Below are 25,341 nucleotides of genomic sequence, written 5' to 3'. Positions count from 1 at the left end.
AGGCAGAGATGGAAAGATGCTATCACAAGTAATCAGAGAATAAAGAGGAACTTTGAAGAGTGGGTTTCAATTATTCCGCCTGGATGGGAGAGAAAAGCACATGTATTGTTCTCCCTCTTGAAAAAACTGCATTTTTTTTTTACACCAGGCAGGGAAATCATACATATTTATACGATTTACATATGTTCCAAATCTACATTTTTACCGTGCTTCTTTGTGCGTAATGGTAAACAACCATGCCTGCATAATATGCTACAAACGTGTGTGTCCTTTTAATGACAGTGATATTAGAATTTCAATTAATAGTGCGCTTTCAAGTTGAAGTAGTGAATCTTATGGAAATCAACCATTGTACTATGCTACCTTTGTAGGAGGAGGTTATAATAGAATATTGTTGGCCTTTCGCTCTCTGCTCTGTGGTCAGATGCATTTAAATGTCAGCACTGCTTCCTGCCTTTTCAGAAACAGGCTTGAAATAGGAAACACAAATGCCAGCCGGGCTCCTATTACCTGCCGACTCGGTTTGTATCTGCGACTCATTGTTTACTCCGGACTTTTATGGATCACATTCAAATAATGCCGGTGATTCAGGTCTGATTTATAACAATAGATGCTATAATTGTACACTGATGGCCCCTAATGAATCTCATTTGATTGATACTCGGGATAATGATGATACATGTGCAGTTCATTGTTGGAGATTAGATTGCTCCGGTAGAGTTTCTCACCGGCCAGCGGTAGAAAAATTATTTCTTGGCACTTCTGAGGTTTTATGGCATCTTCTTCATGTCTTTCCACTGCAGATATATACAGTATCTTGGCCTTTAGAATAGAAATGTGTTCTCAGCACCTTTTAGTCACTTAAATCTATTAAAGTCTTTATTAACTATCCACAATAAAGATTTTAATGTCTCGCCTATATTAACTGTGTAAATTCAAGTACCGCCTAAACAACTAACTCCTCACGTTAATGCTATTTGTGTGTATTTTAAGTATGTTATTTTATAAATGTTTAACTTCCTGTGCATTTCAGATGGCCTCATGGACTGTGTGGACCCAGATTGCTGCGAGCAGTTGAGCTGCGGCTCCGACCCTCTGTGCCACGGCTCGGCCGACCCCTTGGCCCTGTTGCAGCAGAGCCCGCTGCCCCCCACCACACCCCCCTCGCCCACCAGCACACACACTCACAGCTTCTACCGCCGCATACGCTTCCTCCTCGGCAAATCGGCCACACACACTCTCCCTGGAGACGTGCCCTTTGATACCAGGTATGCACTTGTATACTCTTTGTTCGCCTGGATCTGCATGCCAATACCTCCATTTGTTTTGTGCCTCTGTGTCCTTGAGTTGTCCTCCTATAGAGCATGTAGAAAGACATGACTTGTAGATAATGAAGTAAATACATCCGTAGTAATGCACTGAATCATCCATTGCACATTATTTGTTTAATGAGACTGTGTGTGTTTGCATGTAAATGAGGCTTTTCATGTGCTCACATGCCTGCGCACACATTTCAGTGATCTGCGTTCCCATGGAGATTAGCAGCCACACGGCACCGAGTCGTCCTCGGGTATCAGTGTCAGGCTGCAAACAGTAGTAGAGTATTTGTTTGTTACATATTAATGTGTCATTCAGTTACACCAGTCATAAAGGTGTCCCCATCAATTTTTCAGTGGCCTCTCACTGCCATCTAAGAGAGGAAACACATCTCAACAGCAAGACGATGACCTAGAAAGTTCGGATTGGAAAACAAGAAGTGATGCCTCTCTGAAAAATGGCAAAGTGCATTCCCCCCCCCCCCTCGCCGTGGTTCACTTGTCGAATAAACAAATAAATTAATTATATGGCAGTTTTTTCAGAGGGGAAATCGATGGCAGCTTTCAGGACAGGAGTAACAAACGGGCCAATGCAGCCACCCGGAGAAACCCCACCATCATTCATTTATCCCTCTTCTGGAGTAACAGATAGGCTCCATCAATGAGTGTGTGTGTGTGTATGTCTATGTGTGTACACACACGTCTGTCCTAATCTGTCTTCATTTGACCAGTTCAGCGATTATTCCAAATCTAAGCAGTGTATTTCACACTTTACCTGCAAAATCAAGATGAATATTTCAAAAATAGTGTGGAAGTGACTGATAGTTTAGGGTCTATTTAAAGAACAACACAGCCCTTTCTGCTGCAGGTACCACTGTCACTGTAATATAAACATGATGTGGAAGTTTTGTTTTTTATATGACAGGGTGTTGAAAGGTTTTACTGTGGGTGAAGCTATATTTATGGTCGTTGTATCCTGGCAATCTCTGGCAGATTTCTCTGTGCTAAAGGAGAGAATTGTACTGAGCAGAATAAATGCAGTTGCTTTTTCTTTACTCACAAGGTCGTTTGGCACAATATGCGTCCCTCTTCAAACTGTCATTATGTTCTCCATCACTGTAAACCTGTCATCTCTCCCTTTCTTTGTGTGTCCCTCCTTCTCCCTCTGCTTCCCGCCTTTGTTTTTCCAGTCGCGTAGCTGTGGTTCGAGGTAGCGTCGCGTTGCCGGATGGCTCTCCACTGGTTGGAGTCAACATCACCTTCCCACAGCATCCAGAGTATGGCTACACTATCAGTAGGCAGGATGGCAGGTAGAGACATCCACACGCAGAACACACAAAACATATGCTTTTATTTATTTCCCTTTTGCTCCGATCTTATTATCTCACTGTCGTTTATTTCTAGCTTTGACTTGGTGACATTGGGCGCAATGTCTATGACCCTGATGTTCCAGCGCCCACCCTTCCTGCCACAGACACGCACCATCTGGACGCCAAGCAACAACTTCCTGGTTCTGGATCAGGTGACCATGTCCAGGGAGGAAGCTCAACCTCCTCAATGTGACATCAGGAGCGTCTTGAGTCCCTACCCGCTGGTCCTGCCCTACCCGCTCCCCAGATACACAGGAGCATGTGCAGATAAGGGGCCAGCAGTACCAGAGCTACAGGTACCAAACTGTCCCCCTCACTGGGGACACGTGTGCGCTTTTTCATTTTTAGTTTTTCAGTCATTTTGGCTTGGCACACATAAATGCACTTTTTATTTTTTTTATTTTGGAAGTTTAACCTTAGCTCGTATAATAAGTCTATGATAAACTGTGTAGCCAAAATACAGACACGAAGACCTGAAAGGACAAAATGTCTTCACTGAAACCTATTAAAACCACAATATTTGATCCCACAGCCATCACAATATGAAATGATACATTATATCAGACTTTTAATCGAGAGCTCTGGCTTCAAAACTACTTTTTTTTTTAATTTCCCACCAGATTTAACCATTTTCTATGGGGCAAATCCATCCTGTTTTCCTGCTTGGGGTTATTGCTGCTGTATTATAGAGCACTGCAGTGTTTGATGCAATGCAATAAAATCGTTTTTGTTGCTAATCATTTACATATCCCAGACTGTGAAATTAATCCCTAAACTGTATACTAAACTACCATTTAGTATACAGAAATAAATCAATTTTGGTTTGTTTTTTTAATTTTGAAAAACAGGCATTATGTACAAACAAACTCTAATTTATTGCAGTTTCAGGAAGGGAAATTCACAGGAAGGGGACATTTTCATTATGCAAAGAAACAGCATTTAAAAGGTTAAAATTAAATGCCTGTTTGGAAGTTATGATCAAGAATTATGTTTGTAAAAAGATTTGACTCAATGAAGTGGAAAATAATATTAATATTTAATTACATGGCAGTTTTTGAAACCAACGTGTTTGTCCCTGAAGGACATGAGAGCAACTTTTTTTTAAATGAGGAGTAAGGATTGAATACAATCCGAAAGTCTGGATGTAAAATGTAACCATGCACTGCTTCATGTGTGCAGATGACAGGCAGCAAGAGCTCAATTTGTTACAGCTCAGCAACAAACCAACCTGGTCTCACAGGATTTTGCAAATTTAGCTCGATTCGTATTTGCATCATGCAAATAAGGAATGAGCAAAATGCAAATTTGTACTCCATCCATATACTTCCACACCGCAGAAGCAAATTAGGTGGCTGAAAGTCAGGTGTGGAGGTCAGACTGGTGATTATATATTTACCCTCTGACGTGACTCCAAAGACTTTTTAGTACAGTGACCAAAACCTCACCCTGACCTCATTTCAGTTCCAACTAAAACTCTCGGTACACAGAAAGTTGTTTTCTTGTTATCAGGACACATGATAGACTGCAGAAAATGTCATATCCAATATGTGCCACGGTCACACAATCCTTTTGTGGCAGAGGAAACTGATGATTTTGCCTCTAAATATTATTGTTCATATCCACAACACATATTCTACACAAGTTCAAGCCCATTTTTACCAAATCTGATGAGATGGGGATTGAACACATTGTCAAAGTGAAGGAACATTTTATCCTCATGACAAATAACACCTCAGGACAAACAGGCAGCCAGCGCATAAAAGGAAAGAACAGTACTTGATGTGCACAGTGGGCTTAATAACACCCTCTGTGTTCACCTGTGTTAAGAAATGGAATCAAAGCCTTTAGGTTTTGATGAAAATGTGTCAGAGATAGTCGTCTTAAGGCTCTTTCACACATAGTTTTGGAGAAAATTACTGGGATAACCTTTCAGGCTCTGATAGACATTTTCATTATTCACACATGCACTACATTCAGGAGTGTTTCCGTCTGGCACCTTTGTCACACATGTCGTGGCAATGCTGAAATAAATGGGGGAAAGGACAGTCCAGCAGATGGCCGTAATGCAAAACGTATGGATGCCAACTGCCATGAAACTCAAAAAAAGAATAAGAAAATGGAGCCAGGCCAGGTGTACGTGTATGTGGCAGAAAAGGTCTTGATTTATTTTCAGGAACGTGGCAGGAAAGGAGCTGTTTTTGTTCGGTGGACTGTATTAAATATACAAAAAGTTTGTGAGACAAACTTTTCATGATCCTGAATGCTAATCCTTAAATCAAATCAAATCAAATCAAAATTACTTTATTTATCCCTAAGAGGAAATTCAGTTAGACTGGTAACTCTGGAAGAAGAGACCACTGCTGTTTTTTGGTTCATAAAGGATTTGTGTAGTGGATGACCTGGGTATTTCAGGATGGACTAGAACATGTTGACAGGTCATCTCTCCACCACCTCCTCCAGTGTGTCCAACCTGGCTCCAACCACAGAACCAGCTCTTTAGACCAGTCTGTCCAACCGCCTTCATCTCTGTGTCTGATGCTGCCTCCCCAGCAGACTGCAGCATAAAACAACACACTACCACCACAGACTGATAAAACATCTGCAGCATCTTACTACACATGTCCAGAGATCTGAGCTTCCTTAAGAAAAAGAGGCAGCTCTGCCCCTTTTTGTAGAGAGCGTCTGTGTTTAGGGACCAGTCCAACTTATTATCCAGGTATACACCTAGATACTTAGAACTTGGCACCACCTCCATGTCCAACCCACAGGTATTCACTGGCTGAAGAGGGGGCTTGGACCTGCAGAAATCTATGATCATTTCCTTAGTCTTAAGTTAGTTTTAAACAAGTTGTGGATTCAAATATGTTTAGTTTGGTTTATTAGGTGGCCATGCCAGCACAACCATTGAGTCAGAGTTACCTTTATAGCTCATTTGTATCTGTGTTTCCTGTGTAGTACAATACTTTCACTCGCTCCATGTGAAAGTGTCTTTTGTCAGATGGACGGATGTAACCCTTTATATGCTTGTCCCTGCATTGTTGCTACTTTCATTCACAACACAGCCATCCAGGCTTCTTTCCTGAAATGTTACTTGGTCAATACAGATTTGTAAGAAAATTGATCTCTGTTCTGATTCACACATGACCCGATGCAGGTAATGTCCCTGAACATGTCAGGGACATGTAGACTCTATTTGTGAAAGGAGCTTTGGAGATCATTTCATTTGTGAGGTGAGGTGATAACTGACTCCAACAGCATCTGGCTTTTGCCATGAGAAATATAGTGGATGAATGACTGTTTGCTGCAGCAGCTCCTGTTTATTAGAGATGGGCTTTAGATTTGCTGCACTCTACATTTTATTTAAAGAAAAAAACCCATTGTGGTACAGACAACATAATTTCACTGAGAAGTATTCTTTAAGAAAGAAACATTATGTTCTTATTGTAACATGGTTGACACATATTTGCTGCATTCACTGCAAATTACTGTGTGAGCTGTTTCTTCGTGTACCTGCCAATAGCCCTAATTATGTCAGCTCATTATACAAATACAAAGCAATGATAAAACACCTTTCTTTCATATATTCTGTCATTTCTCCTCCTTCCATTACCTGCATTTCTCACTGTGCTCCCTATCTTGTTCTCCCTAGGCGGTGCAGGAAGAAGTTTCAATCCCCGGAGCCTTTTTGAAGCTGAATTATTTGAGCACCCGTGCTGCAGGCTACCTCTCTCTGCTGAGAATCCTACTCACTCCTCCCTCCCCGTTGTCCCCCATCTCCCCACTGGGCGGTCTGTCTAAGGTGCACGTCCGCGCTTCAGTCCAGGGACGGTTGTACCAGCGCTGGTATCCTGCCGGTCCTGGTCTGGTCCACAGGCTGGTCTGGAACAAGACTGATGTTTACGGCCAGGAAGTCTGGGGTCTCACTTACGCAACTGGTAGGTAGAACATACAGTATATTACAACAGGCCTCAGTCCAAATGTTTCCTTTTTTCTAACTTAAGATAACAAATCATCCGGGGCACCCTTGTGGTCTCAGGGTTACAGACACTTATCATGTGCACCTCTGCAGTTCCCATGTGATCCTTCTACTTATTCTGTCATCTCTCTTTCTGCATTTCTATTTCCGTGCAGATACAGACACTTTTTTTTGTCCCTCACAAAATGTGTTGTTTCTTTTTATGTTCATGTCCCCTAAAATGTCTGACTTGTCTTGTCTCTGTGCAAAGTTTGTCACTGGCGAGGTGTTTCCATATTCCTCTGCTGAAGGGGAAAATGTCTCACCACAATCTGAGATTTAAACATGTGCAGGGCAAGATACATTAGATATGTCACAACTTCTAAAGCCAATCAAAAGCTGTAAAAGAAACCTAATGCCTGCAGAGCAGAGTGGACTTGTCAGTACAGAGAGTGTAAATGCACCGTAACATCCTAGCAGATATTGTATGCTTCACAATCACTAACACCGTGTCAGCCACTGCAGGTTAAAGCTAACAAACAACACAAACAAGCTTAAAGATTGGTTGTTTTTTTCCCCCCAACTTTGTTTATTGCTTTTCTCAACAAAAACAGACACAACACGTACGACCATACAGATGAAAAAAGCTGAAAATAGTCAAAGTGATACAATTTTGTGACAAATTATATGGATACATTGAAGGGTTATCGAGAACAATATATATATTTTTTTAAATAAGACAAAATAACAATAAGAAAGTAGAATAAAAATTAAGAAAATGAATAGAATAAAAACAAGAACACATGCAACACCAGTCAGTAGTAAAAACAGGATAAAAACAAAATACAGATTCATTAAATCAGTCCAGAATATCATCAAATCAAAACATAGATTCTCAACCAACTGAAATAAAGGCCCCCAAAGTTTCAAGCTAAAATATGTTAACTACACTTACCATTCTGTCTGCTATTCGCTGATTTCGGTGCAAAAATAAACTCTTTTTCTGTATCTGGAGGCTTAAACGTCTGGCCAAATATCACTAATGTTTTCAATAGACCAGTTTTTAATAGACAAGTTTTTTTTCTTTTTATGTTGGGAATAAAAGATGAAACATAGCAGAGTACTTTTACATGCTTGTGGGTTCGCTTCATACTTCATGCACGGATATGATTCATTGGATTTGTACAGATTAGTCCCTGAGAAATACAGTGAGAAGTCTGGCCTTCAGAATCAATTGAAACAGTAAATAAAAGAAAAATAAGGGCTATCACTTTTTAAGTGTTTGAAATAAGATGTTTTGATGAACTGTGTCAAACTCTGAGATCCAACAATACTAGAGCAGAGAGTCTATCATCCTCCCTATTAACTGTAAGGTCTTGAAGCAGCTGTTGCAGTACTGTGGTTTGCACTAAAGTCTGATTGAAAGTGGTCTTGTAAATGATTGACCATTCAGTAGGTAATTAACCAATTCTTAATGTCTCTCACCGGGAAATGAGTGATTGGAGATTGCCTGATTATAAATAATTATTGTAATATCAAGGTCTGGTTTCTGTAATAGTAGCTTACTGCAGAACAAGTGTCCACTATAGTTTATCATTATCATCATTTGTCATGGAATTCAAAAACCGAAGAGTGAATAGAAGGTAGTAACCACCGTTAGGTCAGCCATTAGGTTGTGGCCTGCAGTTCTAATGACTTTCCTATTGACTTTCACACAACCTGGCTTCTTTTCGCCCCCTGTTGGCCAGTGGGAAGAATGCAGGTTTAAGACATTTCTGCATTAGCTTCATTTTTCAGGAAAACACTGACAACACCCAAAACAGGTTAATGGATATATAAATGTAGACAGTGCCATGTGTATATGCTTTGCCATGTTTCTCCCCTGATGGACAGGTTGCTGTGGTAGGGACTTGTCAATCACAACATTGCTACGCCACAAATACTAGTGATTGAGACCATAAACACATTAAGAAAGTGTTTACTGAGGTAATAAATCAGACCTAGATTAATTTTCTCATATAATTCTATGCAATCTGACTTCTTTTTGCAACCGGTGGAGTCGCCCCCCTGCTGGCCATTAGAAAGAATGCAGATTTAAGGCACTTACGGCTTTCCTTTTTCAGACCTGGAGGCTCGTCCATTTCTTTTATACAGTCTATGTTCAAAACATGTAGTAAAAGCATTTGCAAGTGTATCTTGTGAAGAGGTGAACAGTGAGCAGTTTAGGCTCTGTATCACCTTTCCAAGACCTTCAGACGGCAGAGGAGACTAGAGCTATATTGAGAAGAGAGAACAGAAAGGTGGATGGCTCGACAAATATGCCGTAGAGTAGCTGGCAGTAAAGATATCATCTGCAGTGGCAGGGAGATAGCCCTCTTGACAGTTTGACAGAACTGGCTCTATGGAGAAAAATGTGTGCATGTGCAAAATACAAATCTGTGCATGGAAAGTTTTCATCAATGTGGCCCATTGTCTTTTTTTCCCCCCAATGTCCTCTCTCACCTGTTCAAGTAAAAGATGTTCTGAATGTATAAATGTTAGTGTTACTGCACTCTGGGTTCATTATAGCAAACACAGCCATTTTTAAGATACAACCGAGGCCTAAGCTTTGAACTTTCTATGGGTAATTTAAGGGATAATGTCCCTGCTCTCTGTGTTCACCACATTCTTACTGTGGAAGGTTGTAGACAAACAGCAGAGCTGCGAGAGAGAGCTTTCCATAAGCGCCGAGATATCGCGCGTATACCAGAAGCTTTGTCCACTCGAGTGTATGGTCTCATACAAAGATTGCATCTCTCCATCCCGAGGCTTTCTCTCTCCTCCTGATCCATCCCCTCCTCCTCTCCTTATCTGTTAGAGCTGCATTTCATCTGCTCTAGCTCGCTCCTGATCTTTCACCTTTTCTCAACTCCTATGATCCTGTTTCTCTTTTTTTATTTGCCCTGCTTTGCTGAACCAACTCCCGCCCTGCCCTTCTTACCCCCTTCCCTCGCCTCCTGTCTTCCTCTCCCCTCGCTGTGTTTCCTGTGTTTCCTGTGTTTCTGTCCTCTGCTGAACTCTTTTCTTCTCTTCCCTGCTTGTTATTTCCTCCATTCTCTCTGATCTCCCCTGTTGCTTCTGTCCTGTCTTCCCCTGCCCTCCCTTGTTCTCTCTTCTCAATCCATGTTTCCCCCTGATCCTTCCTTCTCTATAGTTCTTGGTGTGTCATATTTTCAGCGGGGGGAGCTGCCCTGGATACATGCAGTCACATAGCAGCCTGTGTGCCTGCGCATATTAATGTTTAGAAGAAACAACTGAGAGATGTCATACATCCTCTATGATAAGTATGATATTTGCGTGGAAATAATCATATGGCAGGATAAATACTAGATTTTATTCTGATGGTGGGTTTGTTGTTGCTCTGTGCACACAAGAGGGCTTATTTTTCATGAACCCTGCAGTGTCCAGATCACAGTCAAGTGCTCCCTGCCAATCCAGAGCATGCCAAATGCACTTTTGGTAATTTTGTGGCCAGGCTCCTTCGGCACACCTGTGGTGCTCCCTGGCATGGGTGGGATCAGAAAGAACGCATTATCATACATTATGGGTGGGCATGTTAGAGGCCATGGCCAATCAATTCACTGCTTTCATCCCCTTTAAAGACAGAGCACTCCCAGTCATGATACGCTGACAGTTTGGGAATCCTGTGGAGAGTTTTCCTCAGGGGGAAATTATCTGAGATCTGCAGAATTTCAAATATGAATACAGCAGCTCACATATACTGCCAAGAGCATTGGACCTTTGTGGACATGTTAATGATTTGTGGTCCACTATGTTTTCTGCGCATAATAGTAGTGCTTAATGCATCATTTAATTTGTCTTTACACTTAAAGTTAAAATATATGCAATTAGATTCAACAGCAGCTCCTAAAACAATATAAATGTAGAATTTAGTATGTGGTATATATTTTTGCATGTTTTTTTCCTGTAATTATTTGTAAAGTCTAATGGTTTGCAAAAATAATTGCTGGGAAGGGAGTTGTTACCTCTTTAATCTCCACATTTCCACATTAACGTGATCGTGGTAATGATCCGCAAATAAATTAGGATTTTAAAAACAAGTTTTTTTTGTTTCTGGGAACACCGCTTTAAAACATTCTCTATCATATCATGTTGCTCATCACAGCCTCATGTTTGCCTGTATTATAATTAAAAACACATCCAGGCGATACTTTTGCCAAACTCATTTAAAAATAATGAGGCCGGCAGCCGTTACCCTGGTTACACAGTGTTTTAAATGGAGACCGGGTGAAGACTGGCAAGAACTCACCGTCCTGAGGGAGGTATTAGCAAAAAGCAAAGTTTTTTAAGCGATCAACAGTTTCTCATGGAACTGTATGGATGTGTCCGACTCTAGCATGCCTGTTGATGTGCAGCAGAAACTGTAAAATAATTAAGCAAAGCAAAAAGTTTGATGTGCACGGCGGTTGCTAGTTTCTGTGGTTATTTTGCACTTGTCTGATGTTTTATTTACAAAACCAGCTGATCCGTGCAACATCACTCCAGTCAGAGACTTCAGAGGGAACAGATACCTACTGCCTTCAGATGGCTGTAAGTTACCTAATTAAAGGCAGTACAGGCCCCTAACACTCTGGTAAGAATCACCCTTTTTTCTTGCTGGCCTCACTAACAGGAATACTGTTAAACTTACTTGTTAACACTTTATGGTAAGGCTACATTCATTAGCAGGAACTAATGCATCACCCTAATACATGAAAAAACATGACTTCATTAATGTCACACCTCGTCGACTTTAATCTTGCGAGATCTCGTGGCATGAGAAACCTCGTCACACCTCATGTCAGGAATGTACAAAAATACTTATTAAGTACATGTTAACTAATGCAACAACTAAGGTGTTCCAACCTGCATGGTTTCTTTCTCAGTTATTAATATATGCTTTCTTGATAGGTAAGTCTGCATTTAAAGGGACAGATCAGTCACAGCAGTGCACAAGTATTCAGTTGAATCTATGATTATTAGCATTATCTCCTCTAACTTCATCATGTTTTTGGCCCTTCAAATAAAATGGTAACCTGAAATCAAAAGCAAAAAAAACACTAAGGCAAACGTTAAAAAACCTTTATTTCTTGCCCAGGTTACTTTCAGAATATTAAAATAATTTGCAGAGATTTTTAAAAAGCCAGCATCCCTGAGCCAGCACAGGTCTTCATCGGGGCAAACGCTGCCTTTTCATGTGTTCTGCTCCTCGCTAAAGAGCACCTTCTGGTTCACTGCTCCTCCACTACCTGCGTGAGCGATTTGTCTTCTGTTTTTCTAAAGAGGCGACCTGGTCTCTTTAATACTGATAAATAACATATTTTCCTAACTAGTATTGATAATTAAAATGGGGTGCAATATTATGATGTAATTTGCATCTGTATTTTTTTCCAAATGCATTGCGAAATACACAAAAGGGCTGACTTTATTTTAAAGGGTCACAAAGAATCATATCTTATCAAAACTTTACTTAAAGGGCCACAAACATGATAAAGTCATGAAAAAATCATGCTTAGTTAAATATGGATTAAACAGAAAACATGTGCACTGCTGTGACTGAAAACATGAACATCATAAATAACTCAGCTATCTCAACCATTTTGATTTCTGAGATGCTGCATTAATAAAATAACATTTTTCTTGCATTTAGACATACATGAGATACTATTGATTCTTATACATTGCTGCGACTTCATAAAGTTCATTCATTAATTCAGGATTTTTCATGAATAATTCATACATTAATTCATGGTAATGCATGTGCTGTTACAATAAAGTGTTGCCAACATTTTATTCCTGTGTTATCACATCAGCTAGTTAGAATAGAAGTGAAAAGATAAACAAAACATGAATACATGGGTTTGTGTGATTTCAGGGATGGTTTACGGATGTGTTTTCACCAAATAGAGTGACCAAAATATTATGGAACACATGCACGCTGAGCTGTCGACCTGCTCAGAGCAGGCGGGCGGCAGACTATGCGAGACACACACTCATTCTTGGCATCAAAATTGCAGTGCGCCGCTAGATTGGCATTGCCACACCCTCCACCTCGCCTTTACTCCCACTGCGGTGCACGGCAAGTCACCAAGATAGCGACATAGAGCTTAAAGTCCTGGTTTCAACAAAATAAGAAAATAGTGAATTTACTGGATAAAATCCACTGAGTAGCGTAAAAACCAGTGTAAATTCTCTCTGTCAATACTTGATGCTGTCCCTTTTTTACCATAGAGCATTTTCAAAGTGAAGAAAAAAATATAATATATTATTATTTATGTTTTATGTTATTTTTTACCCTTTTTTTTTGTTGTGGCTGGTAATATTGAGTAGCTCTTTTTTAGCTGATGTTAAGGTACGCATTCACGCATTCAAGATACTTAAGTAAAAAAACAGTTAATCCTTTGAGTTGATAATATATTTTTTGCCATATATCAGAGGCAGCAGCCCCTACACCCCCCCTCCCTAATGGATACTGGGGCTTTGTTGGCACAACGACAGAGACGTACACATCCGCCAACACATGTGAGCGTCCACACTCCACACACACTCCATGTACTCACACATAGGCAGCAAGAGCAAGCGAAAGGGAGATCATGCTCTGTTTGCTGGGGTGAACGCATCGCCTCAGGCTTCAGCAGAGGGGAATGAAAGCTTTCACCTGTGAGATATTGAGTGTGCATTCATGTACTACGGTGTGTGCATGTGTATTGTTTGTGAGAGAGTGTGTACACGTTTGTGTCGTTTCTTGTAATATAGCTACAGTAATATTGGGTTGTGAAGCAGTTCTCAAAACACTGACACTTTCCCTTTGAGATTGCTTTGCCCGTTTTGTCCTGGAAAAGCCTTGTTCCTCAAATGAAATCAGTTTTATTGTAGGTTTTTTTTTTTTTAAACAATGTCCCTGCTGACGCCGGTGTATTTATGGCAACCTTTGATGCATTTTCATAAGGATGGATTGGTTTCCAGGCCATGAAACAGGTTCTTCAAGGGGGGTGCAATGTGACTTCATGGGTCAGAAATGACACGATGCCAATATGTTACATTTTAAGACACGTGAATTTCACTTTAATATAAACTCTGTGTCTCTTTCTGCCCTTCAAAAACTCAAGATCACAAGCCTATCAGAGCTTAAGACACACAAAATTGAAACAAATGAACCATTTGAATGAACTTAAGCGATAGTTCCTGGACTTAGAACTTTTGTCCACCACTATACGGTTTCTTTTTCTCTTTCTCAGTGCCCCAAATTACCCATTACTTTCCCTCCCCAATCACTTTATTGATTGTACCATTGAGTTGAAGATTTAAATTGGCCCCATGTGCCTGTTGAGAATTTCTCTTAAAGGGAATCTCCTGAGCGTGTACATAATGTGATCGCCCCTACTTACGTATTCCACCATCTTTTTAAGCTGGCTTTGCTCCCCCAGTTTCCCTTGGGTGCCCGTCAGTTCCCAGGAACGTTGGTTTACTATGAAGCAAGTTAAGAAAGATCAGTGCCAACAGTGATTGACAGCGACAGCTATTCTTCTGCCACGTTTGTGTCAAACACATCAAGCTGTCCTCACCGTACAGTATATCATTATTGTCATTTAAGCAATGTTATATATTCTTAAATTGTCACAGTCCTTAACTCCTACTGCTTTAATTATACACAATGTCAGAAGAGTGTTTTGGCATTCTATACATTACTTTGACAGAAAAGTAGGCAAAATGTTTACAAGAGAGGACAGACAGTATCTCAAATAAATCAGTATGCATTTTCTCTACATCACCATGCCTGAGAGAGAAGACAGGTGACTTAAGGATAGGGTTGCAAAGGGGTAGAAATTTTCCATGGGAAGTTAAGCTGGGGAATTTTTGAAATATTCAAAATAGGGGGAAAAATTTACATTTCAACAGATTTATTGGTATTTACAACTTTATCAAGTTTTAATTTAACTGAATTGAACATGTGATGGAGGAATGCACAGTGCATGTAGGGCGTGTGGTCTCAGTAGGGGGCGTGGTCTCCATAAGGGGCATGGTCTCTGTAGGGGCGTGGCCTCAGCAGCCCTGCCCTAAGCCATCTGTGTGCACGTGATTGAGGAATAGCTAGCAGAGCTATTCAAGTGTACTTGCATGAAATCTGGTTGTTTTAGTCAAGATTATGCTCCAGAACTATATTTTCCTCAATTACACTTAAGTTTCCTGTTAAGGACCAACCTTCAATTCCCGTTAATTCCCCAAATTCCCTTTGATTCCCATGAAAAGTTTCCAACTTTGAAAATTCCCAGAATTTTGCAACCCTACTTAAGGACAGGGTTGTCACTATTCTCCAAAGCCAAGATTTGATAAGACTTTGGATGTTAAGGTCACAATTTGAATCGGTTTTTGATTTAAACATGAATATGAACTATTTTTTTTACTTTAGAAGTCTTGTTTCCTAAAGATTAACAGATCATTGGTTTCATGCCCTGAAACTACTTTTCACATTTTTGAACTCTTCTTTAAAAATATAGGTTACATGATATCAGCCATATGGTTGAAATTACAATTTTGCCAATCCTGCTTTTGATTTTGATAATTAAAATGAAAAGTTAATATAGATCTTGATTTTTGATCTATAATTGTAATTGTGACACCCCTATCAGGAAAGATGTAATGACTTCTTACTTTAAAGTTAATTCTTGTAGAGTTTACTTTAAATGAACTCCACGTCAATCTAAAACTCACATGAATAGCATGAATAACTGCTGTACTTAAAGCAGCACTAATCAATATGTTAATATAAATAAAAAATATCAATCTAGAACCCCAGATGCAAAACATAGTTTGCTAATTATTTTTTGGCTTGTATTCAGGTGATAACTGTGCAAAGAAAAAGAAAAACAATAATAATAACAAGTGATCATAACCTGTCAACACTCATTTTCACTTCAGGATTTGCGGCACCAATCATCCGGTGTTGTTTCAAATAGTGTTTCTCTGCTGTTGCTTCCTGTAAGAATTAGTGTCAGACTTAATTACAGTTGCTTCAAATGACTGTAGCTGTTGAACACAAATAGAACATGTATGTGGAAAAAATGCAGAGTTGTGAACTATGAACAGGAACCCATTCTTTTTATTTATTTATTTTCATTTTAATTCTAGAACTGAAATTCTAGCCAGCTCTTGTGAAGTGTGAGCTTGCCAAACACTTGACTCTGAATAAATCCCTGCTGCTCAGTGTGGATGTGTAAGGGAGCAACTGATTGCCAACAAGTGGTCAAAAACAAATCAATAAATGCAGCTTTAAACAAAAGTACCAATAGTCCAGCATAAATACTCTTTTGCAAAAATAAAACAAATCTGCCTTCAAGATTTTACAAGAAGCAAAAGTGCTCAGGGATAATGAGGCAAATACTATATTATTCATCAGAAAATCATTAAACATAATCAGCTTATTTCAGAGTTGAAAATATCTGACTATTTTTATTAGAATGTGAGTGTTTTGGCTGGTTGCAGCACATAGCACTCATTTTAACTACTGCTTTATAGGTAGTGTCATCTGTTTAAACGCTTTTGCTTGTAAAATATTTATCCGCAAATTAACTATAGCTCCTGAATGAAAGTAGTGTAAAAACACAAGTAAAACAGAATGTACTTGAATATTTAAATGTAAATGTACTCTGTTATTTTCCACTTTGGAAAAAGGTAGAGATGGTCCGATCAGGTTTTTTGGGACCGATACGATCACCTAGCCTCACCGATTCGATTACCGATCAATCACGTGGGACGATATTAATATTTATATTTTACTATTGTTTTCCCCCCATCAATTCATCCACTCATGCACCTATAGTCTTTCATTTATGTTAACCTTGTAATCATTTATTTACTAGATACTACTAGATTACCTAGATTGACCTTTATTTATTGCATAGCAGTAACTTTAATATTCCTTCATAGCAGCAGTGGCACTGTGGAATACAATATGCCAAAATGGCCTCTATAGGGCAGTCAAGAACAGGCAAGCTTCATGTTGAAAGTTCACTCATTTATTGATACTATCCATTTTAAATGGCTGTATTGTTGCATATATCCAATAAAATAAAATTCAAATAAAAATTGAGCCTATTCAACAGGCTGAACAAACTCAAAATGCCAGTCTGAACATTGGTGGCATTATTGCACATTGTTACACAGTACAGTGTAACATATTATTATTGCTAGCGCAGCTAGCGTGTGTGACATCGGACTCACTCACTTGGAAAAAGTTCCATATGGCAGACATGTTGTCGGTGCATGCAGGCTGCGTGACCACAACACAACTCTTCTTCTTCGTTTTAAAGCTGCAGTGTTTCGGCGCACTACCGCCACCTTTGGATCCGGAATGTATATCACACCATAACAAACACTTGTAAAGCACATGTATGTATAATATGATCGGATCAGTGATATTAACCTTTGATCCGATTTTTAGTTTGATCGTTTTTTTTATCATATCGGGCCGATCCGATCAGTTGCCGATCGATCGGCGTCATCCCTAGAAAAAGGTGGATCATTTGATGCATATGTTTCCTTCTGTGTCTTTGTTTAATTGTGTTTGAAAAATGACATGTATGTAAGTATGTTTGTGTTGACATGTTTTAGAGAACTCCCACAGCTTTGTCACCTGCTGCCTCTGAACGAATTCCAAGTCTGAAGTGGTAAATTACTGTCTAAACATATTTAATCCTGCCAAGCCAAAAAAAGCTGTTGATAGTTGTTAGTTGTAGTGGGAAGCTGCACAGCGTATCATTACAACTAAGAGGCCAAGCAGCTAATTCTAGGGCTCCTTCATGAAGACGGGCTCCTCCTGATTACGCCTCCACTTCTCACTGATCTCTCTCAAACACACACACTGATGAGGTCTCGCCACAGGCCTTTCATCTGTCTCACCACTCAATACAGTATAGTTTTGAGGGAGATGGCTGGCAGTCAAGTCCTGTACCACCACATACAGTCATTTAGCTGAACATACTGTAGTGTTAGACACAGCAGGTCCGCTGCACATAGTTATTACTGTGAATAATATCGAGACCTCTTGCGTGTGTTTGCTTTACAGTTTCAGTCGGCTACGAGTATGAGTCATGTCCCGGTGTGATCCAGTGGGAGAGGAGGAGTGCTCTGATGCAGGGATTTGAACTGGTCCCCTCCAACCTGGGAGGGTGGTCTCTGGACAAGCACCACGCCCTCAACATACGCAGTGGTGAGGACAAACAACATGTACTTATTTACAAATGCTTGTTTCTGGAAATGACACTAAAGTTTAGCTTCTTTTGACATGCATGTGCAGTGTATTTCAAATGAATTAGGAGTGCAACAACATGAATACAAATATTTTTGGTTTATTTTATTTGAAATGTATTTGACAACTAGGATAACACAATATAGTCCAAGAGTTATTAGCTCCCCCCAGGAGTGTTTTCAATTCAGTTTTCCTTTTTACTGGGTTTGTTTGTTTGTCTACTGGGCTTTTTTAAAGAAACTTGGTGGAAGTGTGTAGCATGGGTCAAGGAAGGACCCACTAAATTTTGGAACAAATCCCAACTACGAGGCAGACGCACAAATAATTTTCCTTTTTGTTAAGATTGTGAGAGAGTGCATGGCCTTGATCACCAACCTAAACAACAGAATAGGTCGTTTGTCAATACCACCCGTAACGACATGTGAGTGTTTCGGTTCAGGGTACATAGCGAAGCGAAATAGTACACACGTCGTTATACATGCAGGTATGGTTCACGGTTGTAAAAAAGGCTGCAGTTTCTGTGAGTTTGGGCTACAAAACCAGTGACCTAAGTTTAGGGCAAAAAAATGTCCTGGTAAGGCGTTATAAAAGGCGTAAATGCTGGGTGTAAATGCTGGTTATGTTAAAAATATGTATAAACTTTTGTTTTCACATTGGACACAAACTCCACTCTCCTAAGTGAAAGTGAGACATTTGTTCATTACTACTACATCTGCAAGATAATGGTGGAGGACAATCTAAAACATAAATATAAGTCGTATTTTGCTGACTCTACAAATTACCTATATTGTTGTGTTTGAGGGACGACCAGTCTCCGGAAATCTGCACTCTCAAATGTTGTGACTAAAAAGTTGAAACTAAAAGATCATCAGCATTATTTTCAAAAGTCTTTGTTTTTTTCCGGTTCAAAAAACAAAACATGCCAGATCACTGTGTATGCTAGGCATAAACAGAGAAAAAGTTATACACTTTAAAACAAAAACATATTAGTGTAAATGTAGCGAGAGGAGCTCAGACAAAACAAGAAAATACAGAAAAAGTCATGTGAAAAAGACCAAACAGTCCAAACGTTGGCAGTGAATGCATTTATGTAGGTTTCCATCACCCATAGTAAGAAGCTGATTGAGAAAATGTGTTTTCACAGCCTTAAAGGCAGTTATTGCATTCCTCCCTCCGTAGGAATCCTCCACAAGGGAAATGGAGAGAACGTCTTCCTCTCCCAGCAGCCTCCTGTCATCAGCACTGTGATGGGAAATGGTTTTTACCGGAGCGTCCCCTGCGGTCCGAGCTGCAGCGGCGCCGCTCGTGATATGATGCTGTTCGCTCCCGTGGCGCTGGCCAGCGGCCCTGACGGGTCTCTCTACGTGGGGGACTTCAACTTCATCCGCAGGGTCCATCCCGACGGATACACCAGAACCATACTGGAACTCAAGTGAGAGCCATGATCTCGTTGGGTATGCATGTGATAAGAGTAGACTGATCTTGATAGGGATCTCCCACAGTGGGTAGCAGCGGGATTTTGAGCACTGGATTGAGCGGAGCACAATTAGAACAAAATTAGCTCGGCTGATATGGGTTAGTATGGCATTAGCTCTGGTTGGCATCTGCGGGTGTGATCTGTTTGATCTCAACAGAATACATTCTGAAGTTTGTCTTCAGAGTGTGTGAGGTTCAGACATCATAGACTCTAATCTACCTCTTAAGGGTGTGAGAGAAGCTGAGAGTCTTTGCTGTGAAACAAAGATATTTTTTCTGTGGATTATGACGATGATATCTCCTACTGTGCTGCAGGCACTACATTCTCTATTTCTGTATTTTCTCAAGCGTAGAATCTCGATGGGATTGCACAGTCATTTGTCCTGTAAAGTGTTCTCCTTATGTAACATTACTCTCTCATTCTCTGTTATTATTGCATCTCTGACTAATATTTCTGGTTCAGACGGAGGTTTCATAGTGTCTGTATTTGATACTTCCCTGTCCTCTGGGAGGAAATGCCAAAAAGCTTCCTGTTTAGGTTAATATTTAATGTGAAACAATACAGCCGTCTAAATCAACCCTAATCTCACTTTATGAGGAGAAAATTGACTCGTTGTAGCCTATGAAATTCTGAGTGATTCTCGTTAGCATCATAAATGATTGTTTTTTTCCTTCTCTTTTCTCCTTTTTAAATGCTCCTTTATGGCTTGTTATCAGGAACCGGGACACCAGACACAGGTGAGAACTAGTGATTAGCACCTCTGTCTGTTTTTCTGCACAACACCAATACATACAAAGAACATGTGTCAAGAGAAAAGACATGGTGCAAAATGCCTCACAGCACTTCATCTTGGTTCGTTTGCTGCATAATTGCGTTGACCTGACTTTTCCTCTTCCCGCAAACACACCACGTCCAAAATCTGCATACACTCAGGTTGCAGTCAGATCTATCAAATCCCCATTTAAATTTCACGAGGCGATATTAAATTTGTAAATTGGAAATCAGCCAAAATGTCAAGGATTTCACGTTTTAGAGGATTACTGGAAGTCTGTTTGGAGGATGCAGCGGTTCACTCACTTCCCGAGCCAGGATAAAAGCCTGAGGCCTTGCATGGCCTCGACATCGTCCCTGGCCCCGAGCCTTGATGGTGGTGTGAGCTCTATACACCATGTTCGACAGAAGATTAGACAGATGTTATAGGGTGTGTGTTGGCATGGATGTTTGTGTGCCTGTCTACGTGTGCGCCACTATCAGGGGTTATATCAAGCTGATCGTGTGTTTGTGTGTGTGTGTATATGTGTGTGTGTGTGTGTGTGTGTGTGTGTGTGTGTGTGTGTGAGAGAGAGAGACAGAGAGAGAGAGAGAGAGAGAGAGAGTGCTTGTGGGTGTTTTTGAAAGAGACAGAGAGGGTTTATCCGAGAGAGGATTTTTCAAGATGCCATATCTCTAGCATGCCAAAGTTTCCAACCATGCAAAAAGGATAACCTGGCTGTGTGTTTATAGTTGTACTGAATGGGTGGGAGTGTACACGTGTCTGCAAGTGTGTATTGTAAATGTGCCTGTGATGCCCAATTCTTGATAACTTGTAGCCTAAGCCAGTGATTCCCAACCAGTGGTACTTTAGCAGTTGCCTGGGGGTGAGTGCAGAGATTGTCGAGCAGCTCTCCTAATTAGATTAAATAGAAATAAAGCTTAAAAAATATAGCCAGCAAGCTATTAAATAGTCTCACATAGCCAGACCCTTTATCATTTAGGGAGCAGGGGAAAGATGCTTTGGCTTGTTTGTATTTATTTAATCCAAAATGTAGCTAAATGAAATAGATAAATGATTGAAAAAATAGCTAAAACTCATGGATCAATAATTCTAAATATCTAAATTCTAAATATTTGAATTTGAATAAAATGTGTTAAAATTAATGTATAAACAGTGGCAATCGTTAGCTAAATGTAATAAATAGGTGGCTAACAAAGATACAGTTGAAATCTGTAGTTAATGGGATGAAAACATCGCTAACAAAATTACAGTTGAAATTGTTAGCTAATAAATGAATAAGTGGCTAACAAAACTACAGTTGAAATTGTTAGATAATAAAATGAGTAAGTGGCTAACAAGGCTACAGTTGAAATTGTTAGCTATTGTAATGAATAAGTGGCTAACAAAACTACAATTGGAATTGTTAGCTAATGTAATGAATAAGTGGCTAACAAAGCTAAAATAGTTAAAAACAGTTAAAGCACTTTGCTTAAAGTAATGAATTTAATAAAATAGTAATGGGAAACAGTTGGAACGTTTAGCTAAAAGTACCAGATAAGTAGTAGCTAATAGTCATCAGAAAACAGTAAAAGCAATGGATAAATTGTTGGAAAAGCTAAAAGTAAAACAGCCAAAAATAGTCTGCTTGAAGTAATATTTTCAAGGCTGAAACACTTAGTTTTTACAACTCCAAGTGAAATAATTTAATAATAAAAAGTATTGTTATGTCCACTATTATATCCACTTGTATATAATCAAAGGAACATAGCAGCTGTTGTCAATGAAGGGGCACAGATTTGTAGAGCCACGTCAGGTTAGGTTTGGTTGGGAACAACAGTTCTGAGCCTATAGCAACTGGGCTCTTCTGAGGGCACTTTGCTCACCCTTTCCTCACCCTGGAGGTTTCTCTCTCAGTTCCTGCTTCCTCCTTTTTTCGCCGCAGGAGCTTTTTACTGTTAGTAGCGTGTTAGTGTTTCCCTTTATTCTATACTATTGTTCTCCCAAGTCAAATGCATTAATTATTCATCCATATTCAGCTTTCAAAGCTTTTCACTCCACATTCTTCCCAGCAAAGTGCCTATCAGCCAACGGGGCTTCAAAACAAGGTGTTCTCCAAGGGTAGACAATATGGGATGTACTCACTGTAAAACCATTGTCTGTTCTTCCCCTTCAAGAGGCTGAGCGAGGAGTAAAGCAAATAGGGGAGGAAGTCCTCTATAATATTATCTGAGAGCCCAGACGGTCGATATAGAGAAACAGTCAGACACAGCTAGATCACTATGTCTATCATCTCTGATCACTGTTTTGTTATTTTGTGTGGAGGGGAACAAGGGTGGATTGTTTGTGCTGCGGTTGTTATTGTTGTTCATTTCCCTTCCACTGGATAAATGTATTCCGAGCTGTGAGCATCTAATTGAGAAAAAGACAGGTGAAGTGATTTGTAATCAGTTATATGCACCGTGCAAAGCCTGTGGTAGCTGCGAGAGGCCCAACAAATATGATATGCTGTGCAGAGAAGTGGCACACTTTGAAACTCTGTGAATAACTCTCTTAGGATCAAGTTTAAATTATGTATGGGCAGTTCAGTGCAGAGCTCTGTAAACAGTTATGCACTTAATGGACTAGATGACTGACAGCACCCCATGCCTATGTTGCAGTGGGGTTTTTTCCCCTGTACGTTGGCAGAAGGTTCAAGCTAATATCGAAAGTGAATTTTCTCTTTAGAGCATAAGGGTAAGTAGGGGCAGGATGGTCTTACAGCGTCCGAAAAACAAGAACAGATTTGTATCCTGTGAGAAAATTAAGTAATGAGAAAAACAGTTAAAGATCTGTACAAGGTGTAAAATGACTAATTGAGGAATACTATGCTGAAGAATGGCATTAAATATATTTTCTTAACACTGTAATTTGACCTTCTTTAATGACAAAGCACTTTTACAGTGTGACTTTAGGTTTTAATTGGCAGGAAGCCTTTGACCAGACCCAGCTGGCATTGGATCGCATGCTACAAAGTAATTGCTTGGATCTCTTAGTTAGAAAGTTTAAAGTGGAGAATTCTAATTTTCTCTCACATTGTTTGCAATCACTGTGTTAAATAATGCACCACGAAATTCATACAATATTAAAGGATGATCATCAATAACGAACTGCAGACTATATGTACAGCAGCAAGTCAAGTGTTCTCTGCACAGATACATGCCCACAGTGTTGGCACTCCTCCTACACAGAGAACAGTATACAGCTCACAGTCAACATAAGGGTAAATGAAGTCAGCGTTCACACTGTTCTTTCTAAAGCCTGAAGCTTAGGACAAAAGATAGTTTTTATTAAAACAGTGAGAAAAGTACTTAATTCCATACTGCTGTCTTCCCTCCACATACTGTATTGTTGCGCCCTACACTGAATAAACTTCTGCCTTTTGTCCATCCGTACCTCTCATAAACTAACAATAACAGCTAGAACAATAGACAATTATGTGTCCACATGGCTCATTTAGCTTAGGCCAAATTTAGCTATATGAATGTTCTGGGTTTAATTTTGGTCTGGACCTTTGTTGCATGTTATTCCCACTCCCTGCTATTGTGTCTCCTGTTTTCCTGTTGCTCTCAGTTTAGCTTTCTTATTATTATTCTGGACTGTGTGTCATAGTTGTTAAATATAAGCATTAAAGCCAACATTTTACAACCATCACATATAATATAGAATGCATAAAAATACAAAACAGAAATATATACACCTTATAAGCATAACCTCACTTTCTTTATGTGCACCACCACATTCCTGCAAAAATAGGTTTGATATCACAGGAATATTATATAAGTATGCAGCCTTTGGTAGGATATGTGAATGCAGGAGTTATGCTGTTTTCCACTTGATCCTGGCTGCACATACATTTATACATAAGGGTTCTTATCTCTGCCTGACATGTGGGCACATTTATGCTGATGAACATATCACTAGCACTTGAAAATCTTTGCTCAAAGAAAAACATCTCCCTGGCATTATTGTGAGCTATTGTATCTGTTTGCATGCTGCTGCACAGATACCATAGGTGTACATAATATAGGGGCACACATTAAACCCCGAACAAAGAGCCTCTGACATCAAGCCTCCTTTATTTCCTTATCAAATGAAGCAGAAATGAGGGAGCCTGATATTAAAAGTGAATTCCTTTGCTGTAGTTAAGACATTATTATATTCTCCACTGCAAAGCTCGAGAAATAAGGTTTCTAATTATGAAGTTAGAGAAAAATTGTCCGCATTGTTTTATTGTTGCCATGGATGGATCCACAGCAAGAACTCACCTGGACAGTGTTACATAATCTTGGGTCCTTGAAAAAACTGTCAGGTTTATTCAGTGTACAGTTTGTTCTATAAGAGTGAATGGATTGCATTTATATAGCGCATTACCAGAAAGAAGGCTTTACAATTTCCCTTCCAATTTTGCCTCTCTATCACCCTTTCACACAGACTTTTATACAGTACATCTATACACCAGTGATGGCAGAGCCGCCAAGCAAAGTGCTGGTCTGTCCATCAGGAAAAACTGAAGGGTTCAGGGTCTTGCTCAAGGACACATTGAGATGCAGACTACAGGAGCCGCCGGGAATCAAACCACCAACCTTGTGATTAAAAGAAGAGCCGTCTTCCTTCTGAGCCACATTTGCCCTAAAGTAGAAAAGGCCTAGCAAATTCAGCAAGAGTTTTATGTTTTTCTTGTTATAGCGGCCAAGGAGGTCATGTTTTTGGTTTCAATGTGTTAGTTTGTTTGCCAGCAGTATTCTAGAAAAAGGACTGGCAGGATGTTTATGAAACTACGTAGAAAGGTGTAGCATGGGCCAAGGAAGAAGTGATTAAATTGGGATCAGCTCTGAATCATGTTTGTATATTCTTCCCTTTTGTTAACATGAAGAGATAGGGCATGTGTCCGTGGCAGAGGTCAGAGTTTAAATATATAATATTGAAGGTGTGTTGAGAACAGCGTGGGTTGGCCCCGCAGCATGGGATTGTTATTTTGCACTGACATACAAGAAACATGTTGATGTTTTGAATTTGTAAGCCTAGCAAAAAAATTTTTTTCAACAAACACACTGATCCAAAATCCTGAAAATGACCTTATTGCTGTGGGCGTCAGTGCTATTTAAATTAGAAGGCATTAGTCTTGTTGTTGCAGCACAGTCAC

At 39.8% G+C, this 25,341-nt stretch overlaps 1 protein-coding gene across 1 annotated transcript in view; it reads left to right on the top strand.

Moving 5' to 3' along the window:
- Window positions 1–25,341, top strand: part of tenm1 (teneurin transmembrane protein 1) — a 202,630-nt gene that overhangs the window by 127,239 nt on the left and 50,050 nt on the right. Inside the window, exons 15-21 of the mRNA XM_059345783.1 lie at window positions 1,034–1,268; window positions 2,507–2,626; window positions 2,721–2,982; window positions 6,336–6,621; window positions 17,746–17,889; window positions 19,108–19,360; window positions 20,122–20,142. Coding sequence (XP_059201766.1) covers window positions 1,034–1,268; window positions 2,507–2,626; window positions 2,721–2,982; window positions 6,336–6,621; window positions 17,746–17,889; window positions 19,108–19,360; window positions 20,122–20,142 — 1,321 coding nt within the window. The remainder of the gene's footprint in view (window positions 1–1,033; window positions 1,269–2,506; window positions 2,627–2,720; window positions 2,983–6,335; window positions 6,622–17,745; window positions 17,890–19,107; window positions 19,361–20,121; window positions 20,143–25,341) is intronic.

Source organism: Centropristis striata, chromosome 12 (assembly GCF_030273125.1).
Source record: "Centropristis striata isolate RG_2023a ecotype Rhode Island chromosome 12, C.striata_1.0, whole genome shotgun sequence".
Lineage (NCBI taxonomy): Eukaryota > Metazoa > Chordata > Actinopteri > Perciformes > Serranidae > Centropristis > Centropristis striata.
The sequence above is the reverse complement of the archived record's forward strand: the minus strand, read 5'-3'. Positions and strand labels throughout refer to the sequence as shown.